Source organism: Onthophagus taurus, chromosome 1 (assembly GCF_036711975.1).
Source record: "Onthophagus taurus isolate NC chromosome 1, IU_Otau_3.0, whole genome shotgun sequence".
NCBI classification, from domain to species: Eukaryota; Metazoa; Arthropoda; class Insecta; order Coleoptera; family Scarabaeidae; genus Onthophagus; species Onthophagus taurus.
Genome location: NC_091966.1, coordinates 6,921,003 through 6,940,833, shown reverse-complemented (window position 1 = coordinate 6,940,833; position 19,831 = coordinate 6,921,003). Strand labels below are relative to the sequence as shown.

At 34.8% G+C, this 19,831-nt stretch overlaps 2 protein-coding genes across 2 annotated transcripts in view; one reads left to right on the top strand and one right to left on the bottom strand.

The window, feature by feature from the left end:
• LOC111420245 (pro-epidermal growth factor-like) overlaps positions 1–15,122 on the bottom strand; it is a 126,434-nt gene extending 111,312 nt beyond the window's left edge. The window contains exons 1-2 of the mRNA XM_071195893.1: positions 14,838–15,122; positions 9,488–9,536 (exon numbers count right to left, since the gene is read on the bottom strand). The gene's annotated coding sequence lies outside the window, so the exon portion shown is untranslated. The remainder of the gene's footprint in view (positions 1–9,487; positions 9,537–14,837) is intronic.
• A 241-nt stretch (positions 15,123–15,363) lies between these two features.
• LOC111420391 (probable ribosome production factor 1) lies at positions 15,364–16,541 on the top strand. Its single transcript, XM_023053400.2, has 3 exons — positions 15,364–15,558; positions 15,611–16,254; positions 16,309–16,541. The coding sequence occupies exons 1-3, from the start codon at positions 15,406–15,408 to the stop codon at positions 16,484–16,486; spliced, it is 975 nt and encodes a 324-aa protein (XP_022909168.1). The 5' UTR covers positions 15,364–15,405; the 3' UTR covers positions 16,487–16,541.
• Positions 16,542–19,831: the final 3,290 nt, after the last annotated feature.

Below are 19,831 nucleotides of genomic sequence, written 5' to 3'. Positions count from 1 at the left end.
GATTCTGCACTAATATAAACCAACCAAAAGTATGCTGTTTATTCACCACCTCATTTCAGTAGTTTTGTATTAACTCACATGAATATACACTATTTCTTGCTCTGGTCAACAGATACATTTAAATCCTGACGTCGTAATAATTGTTAACCGAATTGATATACAAATTGTGACTTGTATGTAGTGATACAAAGAACTGAAGAAGCTATGATATACTATTTGGTGACAAAATTTCTAGTCGTGGCAACTCACAATAGTAAAAATTATAATGGAAGAAGCATTTTGAATTGTCCTTCTTTAGGAGTGACAACTTCAACAGCGATTGCTAGTATCAAAATAAATGTTTTTTAAAGATTATAGTGTTATGTTTACACAATCTCTACACTACTGAAAGGTTGTCCACATATTGTGGAACATCTGCATGTTTAGAAACGCTATTTATTCCAATATTAATGAGACGTTAACAGTTTCTACTTTTATAGCTGGTACATCTCGCAGAGCCTGTTAAACCTCACACAATCCAACATTTTAACCTCAATATTTCCAATGCCTAATCTCTACATTCAACAACCTTTGTATTTGTAATCACATATCTTGCGATCGATCTCGTTGTTCTGCATAATCTGGAAAAATATATGTTCTATGGTATTATTGTATTCCTCCCAATTATCTACTATGTGCTGAACATGAATCCTGTAAACAAGTTTCGATGTAAATACATTTTCCAGCAAGTTAGAAGTAGCTTTTCAGAAGAAGAGTAAATAGAATTATTCTAAAAATAACTAAAAAAATAGAAAAATGTTTTCTTCTTGATCTTCCTTTTTTTCCAATAATTTAATGGAAATTACAACTTTTTCGTCCAGTTAATTTTCGATACAACTGTCTTTGTTTACTTAATTTGTACGAGGCGTGTTTTTAAAACAGTAACATAATCCCGCTAATTCATTGCTAATTAGATTTCGCCTAGATCATCCCATTGATGCGGTTGACTGAAATTGAAACGAAAGAGGAGGGTTCGTAGCTCGTAACATGTCAGTTTTATTAGCCAACGTTGACCGTATTTAACCTCAAATCGATTCTACACTGAAAATTAACTTGCACTCAATAAGCATAATTCAAGAAATTGTAAACTCACGCTTTCACCTTTTCGTACTTAAAAAACAAATGTTTTGGATTACAGCTAAATAAGCTTTTAAGTAAATTTAAAACGTTTTAAATTCCCCTGAAGAAACCAGAACTATAAGGGGACTCCCATATGTTAATAAGGTGAGTTTTTTGCCACCCTTTAGCTCCTTCATCCCCTTTAGCACGCTTCGGTTCTATATCGCGTTACCACCACACACGACTAAAAGTCCTCACCGGATCTGTTCTTTTTTTTATTGTTATTGACTAATCCCCCAGCTTTCCAGATTCTATGCTTATTTCAGAATGATAAATTACTGCGGAAAACACATTTTTTAGATAGGGTTTTACCCTAAAGTGGTGCTTTTTAAGTTTGATTTACTACTTCATTAAGATTTTTGGGATAAAACTTGCGGAAGTAGTTTTTCGATTTCCTGTATTCCGTTCACATAACTAACTTAAATAAATTGCTTATAAAAAGATGTCTGTTGAGGAGATTAGTCGATTATTTATTTTTAATAACGCGTATGGGAAGATGATCTTTTATTATAATTAAGTTCCTTATTTATTATAATAATAATGGTATAATAATACGTTAATTAGTTGATACTTTATATACTTAAAATCATCACTTAAGTCATTAATTGGCAATTTAAAAAAAAATTTTGTTCATAAAAACGTATCGCATGTATTAATAAGAATCTTTATTACATTATACTTGGTGTGAACTAACTTTTTAGGATCTCATTAAAAATATTATTAAAATAGAATGTTCACAAAATGCTTTAGTTGCAATTTCATTAAGTTTGAATTATTTTCCCAATAAGCTGTTTGTTGTGAGTCTATGGATCCCTCGAGAACATAATATAGGGCACATCTAAAATAGAATACCTACATCTTACATTCAGTAGTGCAATAGTTGTCTACGAAAAGTAATTTGGAAGGAAATATACCGGTGAAAATGCGACAATGACGATGGGCTGTCGTAGGATAAGAGTAGGATATCTTTTGCTGCAGCATCTGTCGCCGTGCAAACATCGTAAAGCGTAACCTGATATCAGCACTCGGAAGTTGTACAAGGTGTTCACCATAAACTCCTGTTCTGTAGGGGGCTGGTGGATGCCGTCGGTCGTCTATTTATCGGCCTCTTTTCTCTTCTCCCCGTCTCTCAATTTCGGCACGATCTCACAATTTTAACGTGCGTCCATATGTACAAATATTGTGGCCGCCCACTCGTCCGCAAAATTTGTTTTCACCGAAAAAAATTAATAGAACATCTTTTCGTTACAACCTACTTGTTTAAAATGAAAAGAAATGATAAATTGAATTAAAATCGCTTAAAAGGATATGGTCGGTGATATATCGACCGTTTTATCGCATTTATGTCAAAAACACGCGATAAAACCGCAATTTAAGAGACTAGACGTATTTTTTCCTGAGAAAAACGCAGAAAATTCAAAGAATTGGACAAATTGGTCTATAAATTTTCCGTCTCTTGGCAATGGTTTTCCACTAAGAACGCCTTGATAAATAACGGTCGCATTTCTAAATTTCCTTACCCTCGCAATGTATGGGTGAAGTTGAAAAACTGCTTTGGGACACAATCAATGTTCTAGATCAGTTTTTCTATTGGAATGTCTAACAAAACAAGTCAGTTTAATAAAAGTTTACAGCGAAAGAAAGTTTGATATGATTAATAATATGTTACAAAAAAAATAATCCTTGAAAAACAAGGTAATATTTTCTTTAACTATATCCACACACGTTTAACTCTCCTACCATGTTATCTGTTACCACGTCTGTTAGGCAATGAACGATTTACTTCTTGAGGTTGACAAATTGTTATTGAGAAATCTGATTACGTCGTCAGTGGTTAATCGCTCTACGTGCAATCTCAGTTAACCCTAATTGTTTTCATTAGTTTTCTTATCAGATTTCGACAAGAACAATGAATTAAATAACAACTAAATCAATTCAACACTTAATTAACTTACAAATTTTAATCCTAATTTATAAACTAACCACAAAAATTCTTTCATAATTAATTTAGCCTAAACATTTCTTATAGAAAAATGATATTACGCGGTTTCAATCCTGTCCAAACGTGTCCGAATGTACATAAATTAATAACAAAGACCCATACAGGAAACAGGCCGGCATCTCTCAAATTGAAAAGAGCACACGTGCTCCTGCCGGCGAAGAGATGTGGTAGCAGATGCGTCTGCGGCTGCAATCGGCAGTAACACACATACCACTCCGCAGATACTTTAAAACCATTCGCATGTGTAGTCGAATTATACATAACATTATGTGTAAAATATTACTAGAAATAAACCAATAGGGTGTAAAAATCGCATGTGGAGATTCACATCATTAGCTAAACATAATGATCCATGAATAGCGTATTTTCAAGAAATTATGTATTATTAAAATATCTCTTGTTTTAATTATTTATTAATATTCATTAATAAATCATAAAATAATTAAAATAAATTGAAACATTTGAATCTATCTGTATTTATCGCTTCATTATTATTTGATATATTAAAAACTACCAGGTGATCACATTTAACAAGTGCTTAATAATTTCTAAGATGGTGATATATTTGTGTGCAGTCTACGACTTGCCTGTATCGACTTGGCAGTACAACTGCTGCAGGAGTTTGGCTCTTTCGGTCGAAAGCTTAAAGCACGACTGACCGTCGTCGCCTGAGCGTCCAGTTATCAGAAAGCTTGGCGTAAATGACGTCTTGCCCTACTACCTTTCACGTCGTTATGGACGTAAGGACTAGGGCAACTCGTTCGATCTAAAGGTGACCCGAATAAGTGTGTTAGACCTGTCAAAACCGCGACAGAAAATCGAATGACTGAGTGTCTATCGATCATAGTTAATGGGTTCATTATATCGCTTGAATAAAAATTCTCGATATTTTTTTAAAAAATATGTAGAAAGTAGGGAAATAAAGCAGGACTTTTTGATTAATTTGATAGCATGTTGAAATATCTAGAGTCTAAAGGATTATTTAGATTGATTTGATAGATATTAACCTGGTTTGTTTGTAAATTTTTGATGTAAATGTATCGTACTTGATGAATCGGTCTGTATAAAATTTCCTCTTTGAATAAAACATTTAAAGATAATCGCAAATTGTATTTAGTAATTACTCTAACTTAACGCCTTCTTCTAACGCCTAACCGAATGAGGGGATTACGTAACCTCCTTAGAGAGTGTGCGTAGTAACCTAATCGGCCACCCAACGCAAATTCCGGCCGCCAAACTTATTAATAAATAAAGGCGCCGCCGTCGTTGGTTCGGGCGCATTGTTTACGACTCGAAGAGGAGGTTGATTCATTCAAGACGGAGAGGCTCTGGTAGGTAACTACACTACGTGTACACGAATTGTCCTGTACGCGAACCGGCGTTTCTATCTGTGTGTGTGCCTATTCGTTCATGTGTGCGTAGAACGCGTACGGGTTCTCGTATGGGTGTATGTGGCCCGTGTGCAGACGGCACGAATGAATGGATGAGTCATTGCGCGCGGTGCCGCCGCCGCCGGTGTCTCCCATGAAAGTGGGTTGGCTGTTGTGTCCTCTCTTACAGGAACGGCCTCAGACAGACGACACACTCAACTTTATATCCGGATATTAAACCGGATACTAATAAACAATAATTAATTCAGATATCCATTTAAATGTTTCCTATAATTATGGTCTTAATAATATCAACTTCAGATTCGAGACCCATAATATAATTGGATCATAATTAGATGTATTCTTTTGTAAGAAACGTCGATTTATTAGAAATTATTAAAGAGGACATTACGGGTGCATATATAATGAGGTAATCAATAAAAAAATTAATCAAAAAATTATTACCATACTTAACTTATACTTAAATGGAAACTTTTTTTCTGTTTTTACTATTATGTTAAAATATATCTGTAAACATTACAACACACTTGAATTAATCACGAAGTTTTAATTATCTGAGTTTGAAGATGATTGTTTTATCGAAACCAGTAATTCAATTTCAAAAACTTTTATGTTTCTACAAAAATCCTAGCTTTTGAAGTTTGTAATGGTAAGACCTCAGAGTATTGCCTTGATTTTTGACGAATATAAATTGATGTGTGTCTGGATCACAACTGCGAATGAGTAAGACACAACAAATTGCAGGGATGAAGTGCCTTTACTTGTTGGTATAGTACTTAATGATTACTAAAGGATATTTTATTGATTATTAGTGTGCTATCCATAGATTTTTTAGGAATTTTGCGCAGCTTTCCATATCTACATCATTTTCATCTTGTTAAGCTTTATGTGTTCAAGCTTAATAATACTACCTATGTACATTACCCATGAATGTATATTCAGTATATTTCTATATATTTCTGGGTTCATAAGCACTTTGGACATGATTATTTGGTGAAATAAACAACTGATTAACTTTAAAGCAGACGTTACACGTCGCAATTGACTGCTATGGCGGTAACTACGGAAGGGCGTGGTTTGACTGCTAGAGTCAAATTGGCGTGTAAATACCAAATTTACGTGATATACCGAAAGTAGAAAATTTTCTAGCCTTCGCAGTAGCTTTGCTCGCAGTCATTACTATAGTAATAGACATGTTACTCGCAAATTTTGACGGGAACAGTCAAACCACGCTCCTCCGTAGTTGCCGCCATAGCAGTCAATTGCGACGTGTAACGTAGGCTTAAGTCTGCGATCTACATAAAGAGGGCATTTCAGATAAAAGTGTTCTCAATAGGACATACTTGAAAGGAGTCCAAAGTGAAAACACAATAAGATTTGTATACCTTAAAAAGTCAGATAGGCACTTCAATTAAAATCTAGAAAAGTTCTAAAAATTGTTGCAATCAAATAGACACGTTTCCACGCCGTTTGCTTGGAAAAATATCGAATGGAACGATGGGCATATTGCTCATTAATCTTAAATTTTACCCTTACAACAATATGATTGCTCAAGAATTAAGTCGAGCAGATTGTTCTAATGCCTTCCGTAGAGCAAGATTTGCTGGATAAACGACGAAGCACATTTCCATCTTTTTTGGGAAGTACACAAGCAGCACTTTCCTTGTAAGGCTAGTGATAAACCAGGAGGCGTTCACCAACCAACTCTTCTTATCTTCTGCCTGCAAGTCCAAGACAAGGTAAGAAACATATCGTAATGAAATCTCAAGAACGATTTCAGAATTGTACATTAAATGCATACTGGCCTATAGTCTCATCAAAATCAGCCATACTAGTCTCTCACGGTTGTAACAATCAAGAAGGAGATGAATGCTGGATTGTGCATCAACTACAATAGACGAGTGCTTCCAGTTCTCAAATATCGACAAGAAGATACGAGAATTTAAAGAGGTTATTACAAACAGAGTACTGGCAAATCACAATAGCTGATGATTTAGAATCACTTATGGCCTTTACCACACCTAATGAAGGATCCTATTAGTTTAAGATCGTGCTTTTACGGGATCTTTAATCCATATCCCAAGCAACCCACAGCCAATTCAAACAAACCTAAGCAATGAGTTAAATAGTATCCACAACCAACCATACAAATTTTAATATTGAATTAAGTAAGTTAAAGCATAGCATTAACATCGTTGCGTACCCTTTATCCAAATGACTAATAATGTTATCAACAGCACTCCTCAAAGCAGTACTGCGCAAGCTGGGCCTAAAACTCAACAATCAGATTCTCGAATATACAAGTATTGGCTACACTTTTGGCTGCGTGCGATCGCTTATGAAGAATAATTATTTGTCTTGAGTGTAAAAATGAAACTATAAGCATACATAAATTCAGCATATGCCTCAAGTGGAGAGGTTTTTATAAATTCACGTCATTTGGACTGACAAGTTAGCAGGAATACCATTTCATCCAGTATTAACCCACGCAAGCATTTTCAAAGCTTGTCAAGATAACCATGTTAACCTTGTGAAATGCTTGACTAACATGTAGAAAAGCTGCAAAGTAGCTTTATTCAATCAAGATAATTGTTATTTAAACATTTTAGACATTAAAGACACCAAGCTAATAAGTTTGTAGCAACTTCCTTCTTGGAGGGGTTTTGGCATAACAATGATCACTTCCATAAAATTGTAACACTCAAGATTTTCTCAACCGTAATATGAGAAAATTCTTCGGTTTTATCACCACTTGCGTACAAGGAAATAGTAAAGAAACTTCGTACTATTCGGTGAGATTGTAAGGTCGAGGAAGTTAATACTATTATTCTGTTCAGTTTCAACTGTGAATCTTAGGTTGTCATGTATTGTGTTTAAATAAAGATGAAGTCCATTGATTACTGTTGAATCATCTGTATCCAGAATAACAAAAATGTCATCAACATATCTACAACATGTGACAATGTGCGTATTATATGGGTTCTTATTATCGTTTAACATAAAATTATTCTCGATTGAGTTAAGAAAAATATCTGACATTAAACAGCTCAGTGGAGAACCCATAGGTAATCCTTCTTTGAATTTATAGATCTTTTTATTAAAGGAGAAGAAATTCTGTTTAATACATATTTGAAAGAGTTTATGTATATTGTTAGACAACGCATCATCCTTCAAATCGGCAATCAGTATCTTTTTAAGTAAGCTAAGGGTTTCTTTAATTAGTTAATAAAGTTATCACCGAATAGTACGAAGTTTCTTTACTTTTTCCATTAACCTAACCATTAAAATTATCTCGTGTGGTAAACATGCGAAATAGATGGCATTAATCTGTTAAGTTATCATTTACAGTTAATTCCGACAAATTATCATCAATTTCGAAATTGGTTCTTTTTTCCGCATTGTAATCCGCATACGTCGCAATTGTAATAATCTTTCATTTTAAAACTCTGTCTTAATTCTGTAAAATGTTCTTCCTTTCATCTATTAAGTAATTATTTATGATTCTAGGATTCTGAGGCTAAAAAGTGAACTGGTATATATAAGTATTGTATATTACAACCCTTGAATACGAATTCCCTAACCTGATGTAATTACATCATGATTCTGACATCCTGAGTTATTCTCAATTATGTAGCGCGTTATGTATGTAGAGCATAATTATATACTTAATAACACAAATGTCAACTTATCTTCAAGCATACAATCTTGCTGATTTTGCTCAAATTTTTGCTTAATAAATTAAAATCATCTCCAGGTAGATTGTAATAAGATTCTTCATATATTGAACCAAATCTACAAAAATTTTAAATTCAGTACGTACATCATGATTCTAACTTTTTACATAAAATTACCAATAAATTTTCAACATTGTTACTATTTAAATATTCATAATATAATGTATTTTTATAGACTCAGTTATTATTAAAATATTTTGTCATTTTTTAAAATTTATATGAGACCGTCCCTGTTCTCATCAGCAGTCCGATGGTGAAGTCTCCGAGGATATCCGCTGCTCAGAGTCACCGCATCGACACACGTCAGCGACAGGCGAGCGCGTTTATTAGATTATTGCAACGATGCACCACCGGACTGCGGATGCGAACCGGACGGAAAAGTCCAGGAAATCGATAAACACGGATAACGACCGCGGGATGACGGCGACGTTTAAAAGAAAAAGGATGTAATAAAGGGGTGGCCGGGAGGGTTACACAGGGATAGATGCCATAAATAACGTGGCGATTATCATATAGATAACGGCGAATAGGGCGAGTGGAACGTCGTGGTCGCGTAATGGATGGAGCGTCGAAAGAATTGTGCGACGTGATGATAAATAAGAGCAAATTACGTAGGCATTTCCACGGGCCCACATACATGCGAAATGTGTCGACAGATAAATGGCGCCATGGCAAACATTAGGTTTTTACATATTTATTTAATACTCCTACTTCCTTTGTTACAGTTAGTAATGAGTATGAATTATATTGCATTTATGGCGACGCCTAAGTTGCACTCGATCAACACGAACAATAAACCATTATAATTATTAATGAAATTAGTTTCATAGAATGACAAATTCGACCAAGTTTACAAAACCAACTGGTTATTTTAACATACTACACAAAGCTTCAAATATTTTCTTAGTTACTCATAGTTTACAAACCATTTTCAACAAATTGGAACATGAATAAAGCATTCCCATCGCATTCACCAATCGCTTTATTTCCCAATTAGCCATATAAGATGCAATAAATCAAACGCAATTTATGCGTGCCTCGAGTTATATACATACATAGCGACATGTTTTATGTACACAAAGAATGGTATTGGAGCAAATTCCATAATTGTACGTGAAATAAATCTAAGCTTGATCCAACTTGTGCAATTCAAATCTGTGTATAGTTATTGTTTAAGCAATCAAATAAATCAAAACACTTACCTCGTCAATTGCAAAAGCGCCAAAAGCGGCCAGCATCATGACAGAAGTCCTGCAATAAAGAAATAGACGGGTTTAAAGGTTTAATGCGTAGGTGTATTTTTAGGAAACCCCGAGCCAAAACCGATTTACCAGAAATATTGTAGTAATCATTTCCTTCTATTGTTAAAACTTAGGCAACGTGTCGAAATAAACTTTTAACAATAGAACAGACAAAAAACTATTTTAAACTCTCCCAGAGATTTATACAATTCACCTAATTGATTTCTTGTTGAATGCTTTTAATATATTATCAAGCATTACACAATCCATCTCAACCTTTCACTCACGTTTGTAGCGAGAAAAGATTAATTAATTTCATATAATTCCATAAATTTTACACCTTCTGCCGATAAACGGTAGACTGTGAAATTATGGGCAACAATGTTACCAACACGACATCAAGTACGCTTTAAGTTACAATTTGCCATTTTAACGCGTTTATGGACACATCGTTCAATTGGTTAGCAGTAATAAACCCCGTAGACGACTTAATAGTGTGTATGCTAAAGGAATACAATTCAATAATAATTCAAGGCAACCGTAAACCACAAACGGTACGCGTTCAAAAACGGTCAACTAGCGTAAATTACTTGTGCAATATGGGCGCGTTCAGTAACCATACTCGTATCCATACTTGTATCCTGGTAGGTATACAATAACCGGATATAAGGGAAAAATCGGATATGTGGGTATAATTCAGGAATATTGAAAAAAAAAACATTCGACACACCTTATTTTGTATTAGAGTCGTATTACAGTAGGAAAACCTAATTTAGCAATAATTTTATTACAGATATGTCATAGCAAAGCTAAACAGCAATTTACTCTATAAGAGATGTATTATTGTATAAGGTTATGAAAGGCGGTCTCACGAATTACTCCCCGCGTTCCCTCTCATTATGCGTCGACTCGAAGACGCAATTCTTCGAATCTCCTATAAATTTACGGTTTCAGTGCAATCATTACCGTGCAATTACATAATCGAATAATAATCACAAAGCATGCCGAGCTCTCAAGGAAGCACGGAACCGCCGTAGCCACAACACTCGTTGCTCTGCCCATAAATTTTATATCCAGCCAGGTATCGCGTGTGCTCTAATCCATAAGTAAGGCAACCTCCCCCATTAAAATGGCGCTCCCAGCGAGTAAACTATTATTATTCTGTGCCTTTTGATGACAAGGATACGGCACGCCGCGCCGTCTCGCAGGGCAAAAGAACTTGACCTTCGTTGTACACCTAGTTGCATGTGGAAAAGATTTTGTACCAAGCAAATATCAATCAGGGCGCGGTAGATGACTTTAAACCGACTGACTTGTTGGAAAAGCAACAAAACCTTTAACAGTGTCGGCGGACGCACCCTTACGTTTTATTCTGTACGGTTTATTTCACCTAAAGGATATTAATTGCAACAGGATATGTTGAAGTTCGTAGGCGATTTCAATCATTATTAATCATTAATTATAATGTTAATAGTTTTACCTAATATCTGCAACAAATTACAAAATTATAATTTAATATCAACCATGAGTAATTCCATGCATAAAGATTTACTTTACCAAATGCATATTACCTATACAATAAGTAGTGGGTATAATAATTTTGATAATTCATATATTGCGCTGAAACTACTGAATAAACACTCAACTTTCTCTTCACTAACATTTGCCTCGGTTATTTGGTAACAAATTAAAGGTTTTCCCATGTCGGCTGCACATCGTCAACAAAAGATGAGGGCTATTCTGCAATTAAATACTCAACAATTAAAATTGTTATATACCATTCTAAGCGGAGCTGGGAAAGAACGTTGACATTTCGCAGAAGCCATAAACAGAAGCGGTATCACTTCATGTGGTTGAGGCGCACAGTACCATTTAGGAGGGTTTCATTACAACACGTCAACTATTAATATTTTTATTGACCGCGAGTGAAAATACAACAGTTAAACAGGCGCTAACTCAAAGTGGAATGCCGTAAAAGGTGACAAACGACTCCTTCGACAATAAGCGGACGGGTAACACAAATTTAATAAATTCATTCGCGAGAAAATAATGGATTTATTCTTCTGGGAAACACAAACTCGTTTCGACTTTAGGTAAAACGTCTAGTTTCTGTATTCGAGGGCGTTACAATCTGCGGCGACACGAAAAGTGTGCGACGACGGTAGGCCACGGTCGAAAAAGTTCCCTGTTTACGTGGTCGATTAGTCCGAAACAAAGGGCTCCACGGCGCCAGACCAAAACCAAGACGCGTTCGCCGCACCAACTTGTTGCGGTTTCATGGGCCGGTGCTGGGCATCTGTCGTTATAACGTGAACAATCGGAAGATTAAAGAAAACGTTCACCAAAACCGAACATCATTTAGAATTTTATAAGATCAAAACAACAAGGATCTATCAAAACTTACAATCAGTCAAGATAACTTAAATTTACAATTACAAAAATTATGTTGTAGAGAATGTACAATAAATATTGTTGTTTAGAAATGTTAACAATTTTATCAAACTACGAGAAATAACTCTATAAGTCTTAAAAAATTGCTTTGATAAAAGTGTTTTTTGAAAAAGCCGACTAAAACTTACTTATAGTATGAAATGTAAATATAGCAACACATAGTATAGGTATAGGTACTTGGTATTTTACATAGTTCGCTTTCAGCACTAATCTTGATTTACTTAATCAGGGCTCAGAGCCAACCTTTGATACTGCCAGGGGTAAATCATCAATCAGTTACTGATATTACTGTAGCCTCGATAGCTATCCCCTAGGCAATCCACAATTAGAAGGTCGCCAAAGTGGTTTCAGTGTTAGGACACAGGTGGATGATTTTTGATCTATGTACTGAAGGGATTGGGAAAATCGCAAATGCAACTTGAACAAAGTGCAACAAGAATACTTATATGAATAAGTCCAAGTCCAACGCCCAATCAGTACTATCTATCTGATTGTTTGAAAGAAGTCACTTTTACCTAATTAACTTTATATAAAAAGGTCTGTACACTCTGACTGGTTGCAGCTATCAAAAACAGTCAGGATACTAGGTTAGATTTCAACTGGATCTGCTATAAAAACCAACCATTAAAGTTTCAAAAAAAATACGTAGAAATTGAGAGATTCTTGAAGAAGATTTTATGAAGAAGTCACTTCCGGTAGAAGTATTGTGGTTAAACTTTCTCGAAATCTTACACCTTCTAATAAAGCATGTAAGGAAAACTCTACAGCTATTCAGCGAGACCCCAGATTAACAGGTGTTAACTAAGAAAATTTGTACCAAGCACAAAATTTGTGCAAATGCTGGGCCTGACGATATCGTACCCACTCTACTACAGTAGGGCTTGGAAGAAGAAATCACATTCCCAATCATAATTTTAGCCGAGGTCGTTTGGGACAGAAGCGTTAAAATGGGTTGACCCAAAATCAGTTTTGGGTCGAGATGATATTAATCGTGGAGCCTCGATCACAAGCAACCTCGGCTTAATTAGACAAGATCAAACATTGTCCATCATAAGTTTTGCTGAGGTCGCTTGCGGTCGAGCTATTGGAATGAGTTGACCAGTTTTGGTTTAATATAGTATTAATTCTACAATTCAAAGCCTTGGCTGTAAGCGACCTCGGCTTGATCAGATAAAATCCTACACTCTCCATCATAAATCATAAGTCTAGCTGAGGTCGTTTGTGTCCGAGGAATTGCAATGAGTTGACCAGTATTGGGTTGATATGGTATTAATTGTAGTCTTGCCCGCAAGCGACCTCGGCTTAATCGAATAAAATCTCTCCATCCCAACTTTAAGTGAGGTCGTTTGCGCCCGAGGTATTGCAATGAGTTGACCAGTTTTGGATTGATATGGCATTAATTGTAGATCCTCACCCGCAAGTGACCTCAGCTTAATCAGGCAAAACTTGATTTAGTTAATCAGCAATAGTTACGATTCATCTTGTATATGTAACATCATTTAAAATTAAACAGTACTCAATTTTGTTGCATTTTTGTATGGTTGTACACTAATAGACTGGATCGCTACATGGTGGAGTATACAATTTAAAAAAACCGGCAATTTCAAAACACGCAAACACAAACAATGCCAAAAAAGTAGAATTGGAAGCCTCAAATCATATACAGGGGTGTATCTGAATGACGTGCCCAAACTTCCGGGGGTGATTCTTTAGGCAATTTTAAGGGTACTTTGATATATGCACCATGGGCGACTTCGGCTCCCCTAAGGAGCTACACCTCTCCAAAAATGGCGGAAAATTTTGGTTTAATTTGTTTTTCTCAAAAACCATAAACGCTAGGAAAATGAAATTTGGGAAATATGTTTAACTCATAATAGGGCACGTTTTGACCCTATTTGTACTTTCAACCTACCCTTCTATATACAGGATATATCACAAAATTTATCACGAATTTTTGCACGATTCCAATACTATCCGTTTACTTTATATTTGAGAGGGAGTAAAAACGAAAGGCGGTGAGATCAGTCGTTTAATAAAAACGTAATTTATACGCATAATGCACAGTATGTTAAATATTTCCCGGTAGTTGAGGTTATTAACAAATTTGTGTCTTTACTTTTTGTGTGTTTTATTTTATGGACATCAATTGAAACCGTTAGTAAAAAATTCGTTTTGCATGAAATGAATACTAACTTCCTTCGTACTTCATAGGAACTGTAAAAATTTAACATTTTTATTTTCATAAGTTCTTATTAAAAACAATTGATAACTTGACACTTATTACTTGTATTAATTTGACGTTTCATCTGTCACTTTGACATTTCATATAAATTTGATTCAATTTTATTCTATTATTTCCATTTAATAATAATTTAATAATTACGTTCTATTATATTCATCAAGATTTCATGTCGAACTGCTAAATAGGCCGTAAACATGATAGTATAATTAACAATCAATACTCACTTATTACTAAGTATTTCTATTTAGTGAGAAAACAAGTTATTATTGCACCTGCTGCAGGAGAAGCACGCAGGTAAATCGGATATAAACTACAATGGACCAGCTTAAAGAGTAAACCTCTTGTTTAAAGAAGCCTCAATAAAAAACTTTCTTTACAAGATTGTTCTCCTGTTATTTACAACATCTGCCAAAGTCGATAGGAAAGATGAATTTGATCTATTTACTTAAAACTTTCTTGAACACGGCTCATAAAAGAAATCTAATAATGTTTCTTTAAGAAAACTACCTGTATTTTTCTAAGAAAACCCCTCAAATTTCTTAAAACTTCAAACAACTAACCCAACCACTTTTAATTCCATTAATTATCTTGCACCCCTACAATTTCTTTTCAACTTACATAAAAACTTCCGATCAATTATTCCAGGAGAATTTTCTGTTTTCTGCGGAAAGAGATTATCGGGAATGTAAAATTTTTCTTTAAACGCAAAGTCCATGGAAAACTTATGTCCAAGAAGTGGCAGTACACAACTTTGTTGAATAACGGCGAATCTAATACGGGGTTCGTTTAAAAACTCGCGACCATAAACCGCACGTGACACCTAAATTTATGCTAATGTTATATTAATAATTGACATTATTAAACAATTCTTGAAAATCTTAAAAGGTATCTGTCGCCATGTTGACTTATTTTAAACGTCGTACACCTTGTGCCACCTTTTGGTTCACCCAAGAATCAGGTGTTAACAGGTATTTTATGTTTTTTTGGTTGCCTATTTATAATAATTTAAAATAATTTCTTAATTTCTATAAAAACAATCAGTTTAATAAATATTACAAACAATAAAATAAATTAAAAAAAATTTTGTTTTATAATAAAAGAAAAGTAGCGCCATCTTAATTTAAAAAAAAATAATTAAATTGACGTTTCTTACCACGTGGTTTAGCGGCATTTTCAGTTCTTAAAAATGGATGAAAATATCAAAGAAGAGGAAGTTAAAGATATTAAACCTTCTACGAGTGGAGATGTTTTATTTCCCAACAATAATAAATATGGACATATTCGGAATAAAATGGTTCGAAACGTTCGATTTCAAAAGATGAAAAAGGAAGCAAGCAAAGTAAGGTTATGTTTAAATTATTTTACCAAATTATTATTTTATTTTAATTTAGGAAAAGAAAGCAATTAAAAAACAACGCAAAGAAGAAGGAGCACCAAAAGGAATCCCTCACACTTTAGAAAGTTTACGAGAAAAAGATGAAACTGTAGTTGGTGATTTAAACGATGATTCCAATGAAGTAGTCCGTGTTGATTTAGAAAATGACGAATTTAGCGATTATTATAAACACTCATATGAACCGAAAGTTTTAATCACATTTTGCGATAATCCCATGCAAAAGACAAGAATATTTGGGCGTGAATTAACGAGAATTATTCCTAATTCGATTTCGAGGTATAGAAATCGTTCTGGGGTGAAGAAAATTGTTAAAAGTGCGTTAAGAGAGAATTATACAGACATTTTGATTATTAATGAACATAAAAAAGAACCGGATGGTTTACTTTTAATTCATTTACCTGATGGCCCAACAGCTCATTTTCGATTAAGCAATGTTAAAATAACTAAAGATTTAAAGAAAAGTCATAAAGATATTACTATACATCGACCAGAAGTTATTATTAATAATTTTTCAACAAGATTAGGGCACACTATTGGTAGAATGTTAGGGGCCTTATTTCATTATGATGCTGAATTTGTTGGAAGACGAGCTGTTGCTTTTCATAATCAAAGGGATTATGTCTTTTTTAGACATTACAAGTAAAATTATTTTATTTTAAGGATAAATTATATTTTTATTATGTGTTATTTCAGGTATACATTTAATGAAGATGGGAAAAAAACCAGTTTAAAAGAATTAGGTCCAAGGTTTACTTTAAAATTAAAATCTTTACAAAAAGGTACATTTGATAGTAAATATGGACAATATCATTGGATTATTCAGGGGAAAAGGCATGGTATGGAAACAAGTCGAAGAAGATTCTTTTTATAAAATTAATTTATGTTTAATTAATAAATTCAATAAACAAGTTTTCATTGTACACAAAGTTTTATTTTATCTATTAAATTTAATTCATTAAAATATTGTGGGGGTGAATTCCTTCACAGCATTTAGGGCCCTTTGTACATTCCCACATTTTACAGTACAATCAAGGGTCAGAAAACCAGCCCGTGGTATTAATGAACCGTAATATAGAACAGAAGGGTATATTCTTTATATCCAATATTTGGGGTCAAGGTGTGCCACTTAATAATAATAATACTTAACTTTATTGCCACCAAGATTTACAATAATAACAGAAAAATATACATTATTCTATAACATTAATACATGGTTGACAAAAGGTCAATTTATCGCCAGAGGCGTCAAGTAACAGAAAAAGAATAGGAGAGAACAAGGAATAAAGAAAATCGGATTAAGCAAAAAATGATTGGAAAAGAGCAAATAAAGCTGTCAGCTGAAGATGGAAAAGAGAAGAACCAGATAAAGCAGACATCAAAAATCAGCCTCAGATAACTGTAGAGACAACAGGTGATATCTTAGCGAACCTTTGAATATGGAAAAGCTACGAGCATTACGCAATTTTATGGGTAAATTATTCCACAGTGTTATATGTGTACAGGTATGTACAGGTGGGCCAAATTAGGCACTTTTAACGGGAAACTCCTATTTCTATAAGAGATAAAGGAAAAATGATATCAGTGTCTGAGGCTCGATTTTTATAAGAAACTTAATGGCGAAAACCGAATATCGATATCTTTTACGATTTCAGAGATACAGGATATTTTTCAAAAAAGTGATGAAATTCGATGGTATAAGTTAGCTTTCCCGCAAAGCAATATTTTACTAGTTATTGACATAAAAATGATTTTTTTAATGGAACGCCCTATATATTTTTACAAATTGGACGAGAGCATAAAATTTCCTTTCCAAAAATATAGCACAGTTGATATCTTGTTGAAGTCTTCTTTGAAATATACAACTTGGAAACTTTTAAGATTTTCAATGATTGTATGTTGATAGTTAATATGCGAAAGAATCTACGCTTCTCAACGATGAGCATCTCGAGATGATTACGGTATGGTGTACCATGGTCATACTTTCTCAGGTCAAAAATAAAGCGCAGACAATTATTTTGTAATTAGATGAGGGAGTTTGATCCATGTTGACCAGTTATTTTTTATATAATATAAATTCAATAAAAAGCAATACTTTTTCTGGTCTTTTTCAATTTATTGTCTAACCGGTTTCGGCTTACGCCATCATCAGATCCATTAGAAATATAGAAAATATAATTATTTTGTAACCTCTTTAATTTGTTATGGAAACTAATCGAGAGGTTTGGGTACACGGCATCAATATAGTCCAAATGGGGGAGAATTAAAGAGTAACATAGGTTGCGACGAACAATAGGTGGAAGAAAAAAACCAAGTTTGCGTAGGGAATAAAATCAGAAATAAATCTTCCTACAGACCGACTGAATCTGGGGCTGCCAGGACAATGCAAAACCTATCATTACTCCCAAGTTTTTAACTGTTTGAGAGAATTGTATGAAGTTACCATCAAGTGTCAGATGGGTATTATTGATCGAGTAAAATTTTGCTAGCAAAGGCCCAAAGCAATAGCTCGAGTCTTTGCTATATTCAAACTCAAGCCATAGCATCTAGACCAGTCTATAACACTAGCAAGATCCCTATTAAGCCGCATTAGCGCTGCTGGAAGTTCATCCACAGTTGCAGATGTATAAGTTTGGAGGTCGTCTGCATATAGCTGAAAGTTGCACTTAATTATCTTAGTAATGCAATTTATGAAGAAAGAAAAGAGAAGTGGACCCAATATCACTGCACACCGCAACGGCTTATAAATACAGATGAGGAAGATAAGGAGTCACGTACACACAAGGAACGATTAGAAAGGTATGATTGGAACAGAAACCAGATTGAAAATCAGTGAGCACAGATTGCTCATCAAAATACCGCTGTGCCTGCATATACACCAAGCGCTCAATTGCTTTAGAAATTACAGAAATAATAGAAATAGGACGAAAATCACTTAGACGAGTAGGGCACTTAAGTTTAGGTATGGGTACAACATAAGCTAGTTTCCAAATAGAAGCGAAGGACGATGTCTCAATGGAGAAGTTAAATATGTGGAGTAGTGGAGGAATGATTATATCCAATATAGGAAGGAGCTGCTTAATGCGAACACCATCAGCACCAACACTACTGAACCGAGAATGTCTGAGTGCCTGGCGGACTTGGAATTCGTCGAACAACTCCAAGGAAAATTTGGAATTGATTTTAGCGGAGGCATTAATGGGGAGAATTGTTGATACCTTAATTGAATAGTCGAGAGTGATAGGAGATTCGGCAAAATAACTAGTCAGAGAATCACAATCAAAACTACCATGGTAAGAAGGAGATTTAACTACACCAAGAGAACGGATGGTTTTCCAGAAAGTATTGGGGGTAGCATAGGACAATTTCCGATAAATATAAAATTTTTTTAAATTGCTAACGATGATGTAGTTCGATGCCTGCTAACCGCCAGCGTAGCCTGTTTGCTATCTGTGCAGATTACAACGTTTCTTCCAACTTTTTCGGAGTCGATGATTACATTGGCTGCTATAGTCCCTAGCGAAGTGGAAAGGTATAGCGCGAGATCGTGCGAGAAAATTCGAACTCCGGAGCCTCCCAGCGTTCTTTGATCCATCAGTGTAGATGGTCTGCGTTTTGCCCGTGCTTAAGTTGCTTTGGGGTATCGTTTCAATGCCAAAGTGTGGCGTGTTTAAGAAAGTAGGTGTTATGTAATCTGTGCAAGCTTCAAGGAGGAGTTGTTTACGAACAGCCTCACTCCAGAGTTCGAAGCAATGCCATCATGGCCACCTCCCTGATAAAAATATCAGGCCACTCGTTGCAATTGATGCAGCAATTTAGCTTTATAGGCATGTTTCAGTGCTTAGCCCCAAACTATAGCTCCGTGAGCTCCACATGACAGACGTGTAGATCCACATTGTAACCCTCGTATTTAATCCCCAAGTATTCTCAACTGCCCTTCGACACTGGGTGAGTAACAATCGTTGCTTTTTTGGTTTTGCAACTAATTTGTGATTTTCAAGTCAGTCCTTTGTCCAAGATAACACCAAGATATTTCACCTCTAGAGCTTAGAGCAAAGGTTAATAGACTGTTGCAGAAGAAACGGGGTGGTGTTAAATGTCCCAATTTCCTCTGTTTAGTGAAGAGAACAATCTCAGTGTTTTTAGGCACGGTATGGCCTAAAAAAATGGTAAGGAAAAAGGCGATCGAAGAAGATTCTTTTTATAAAATCAATTTACA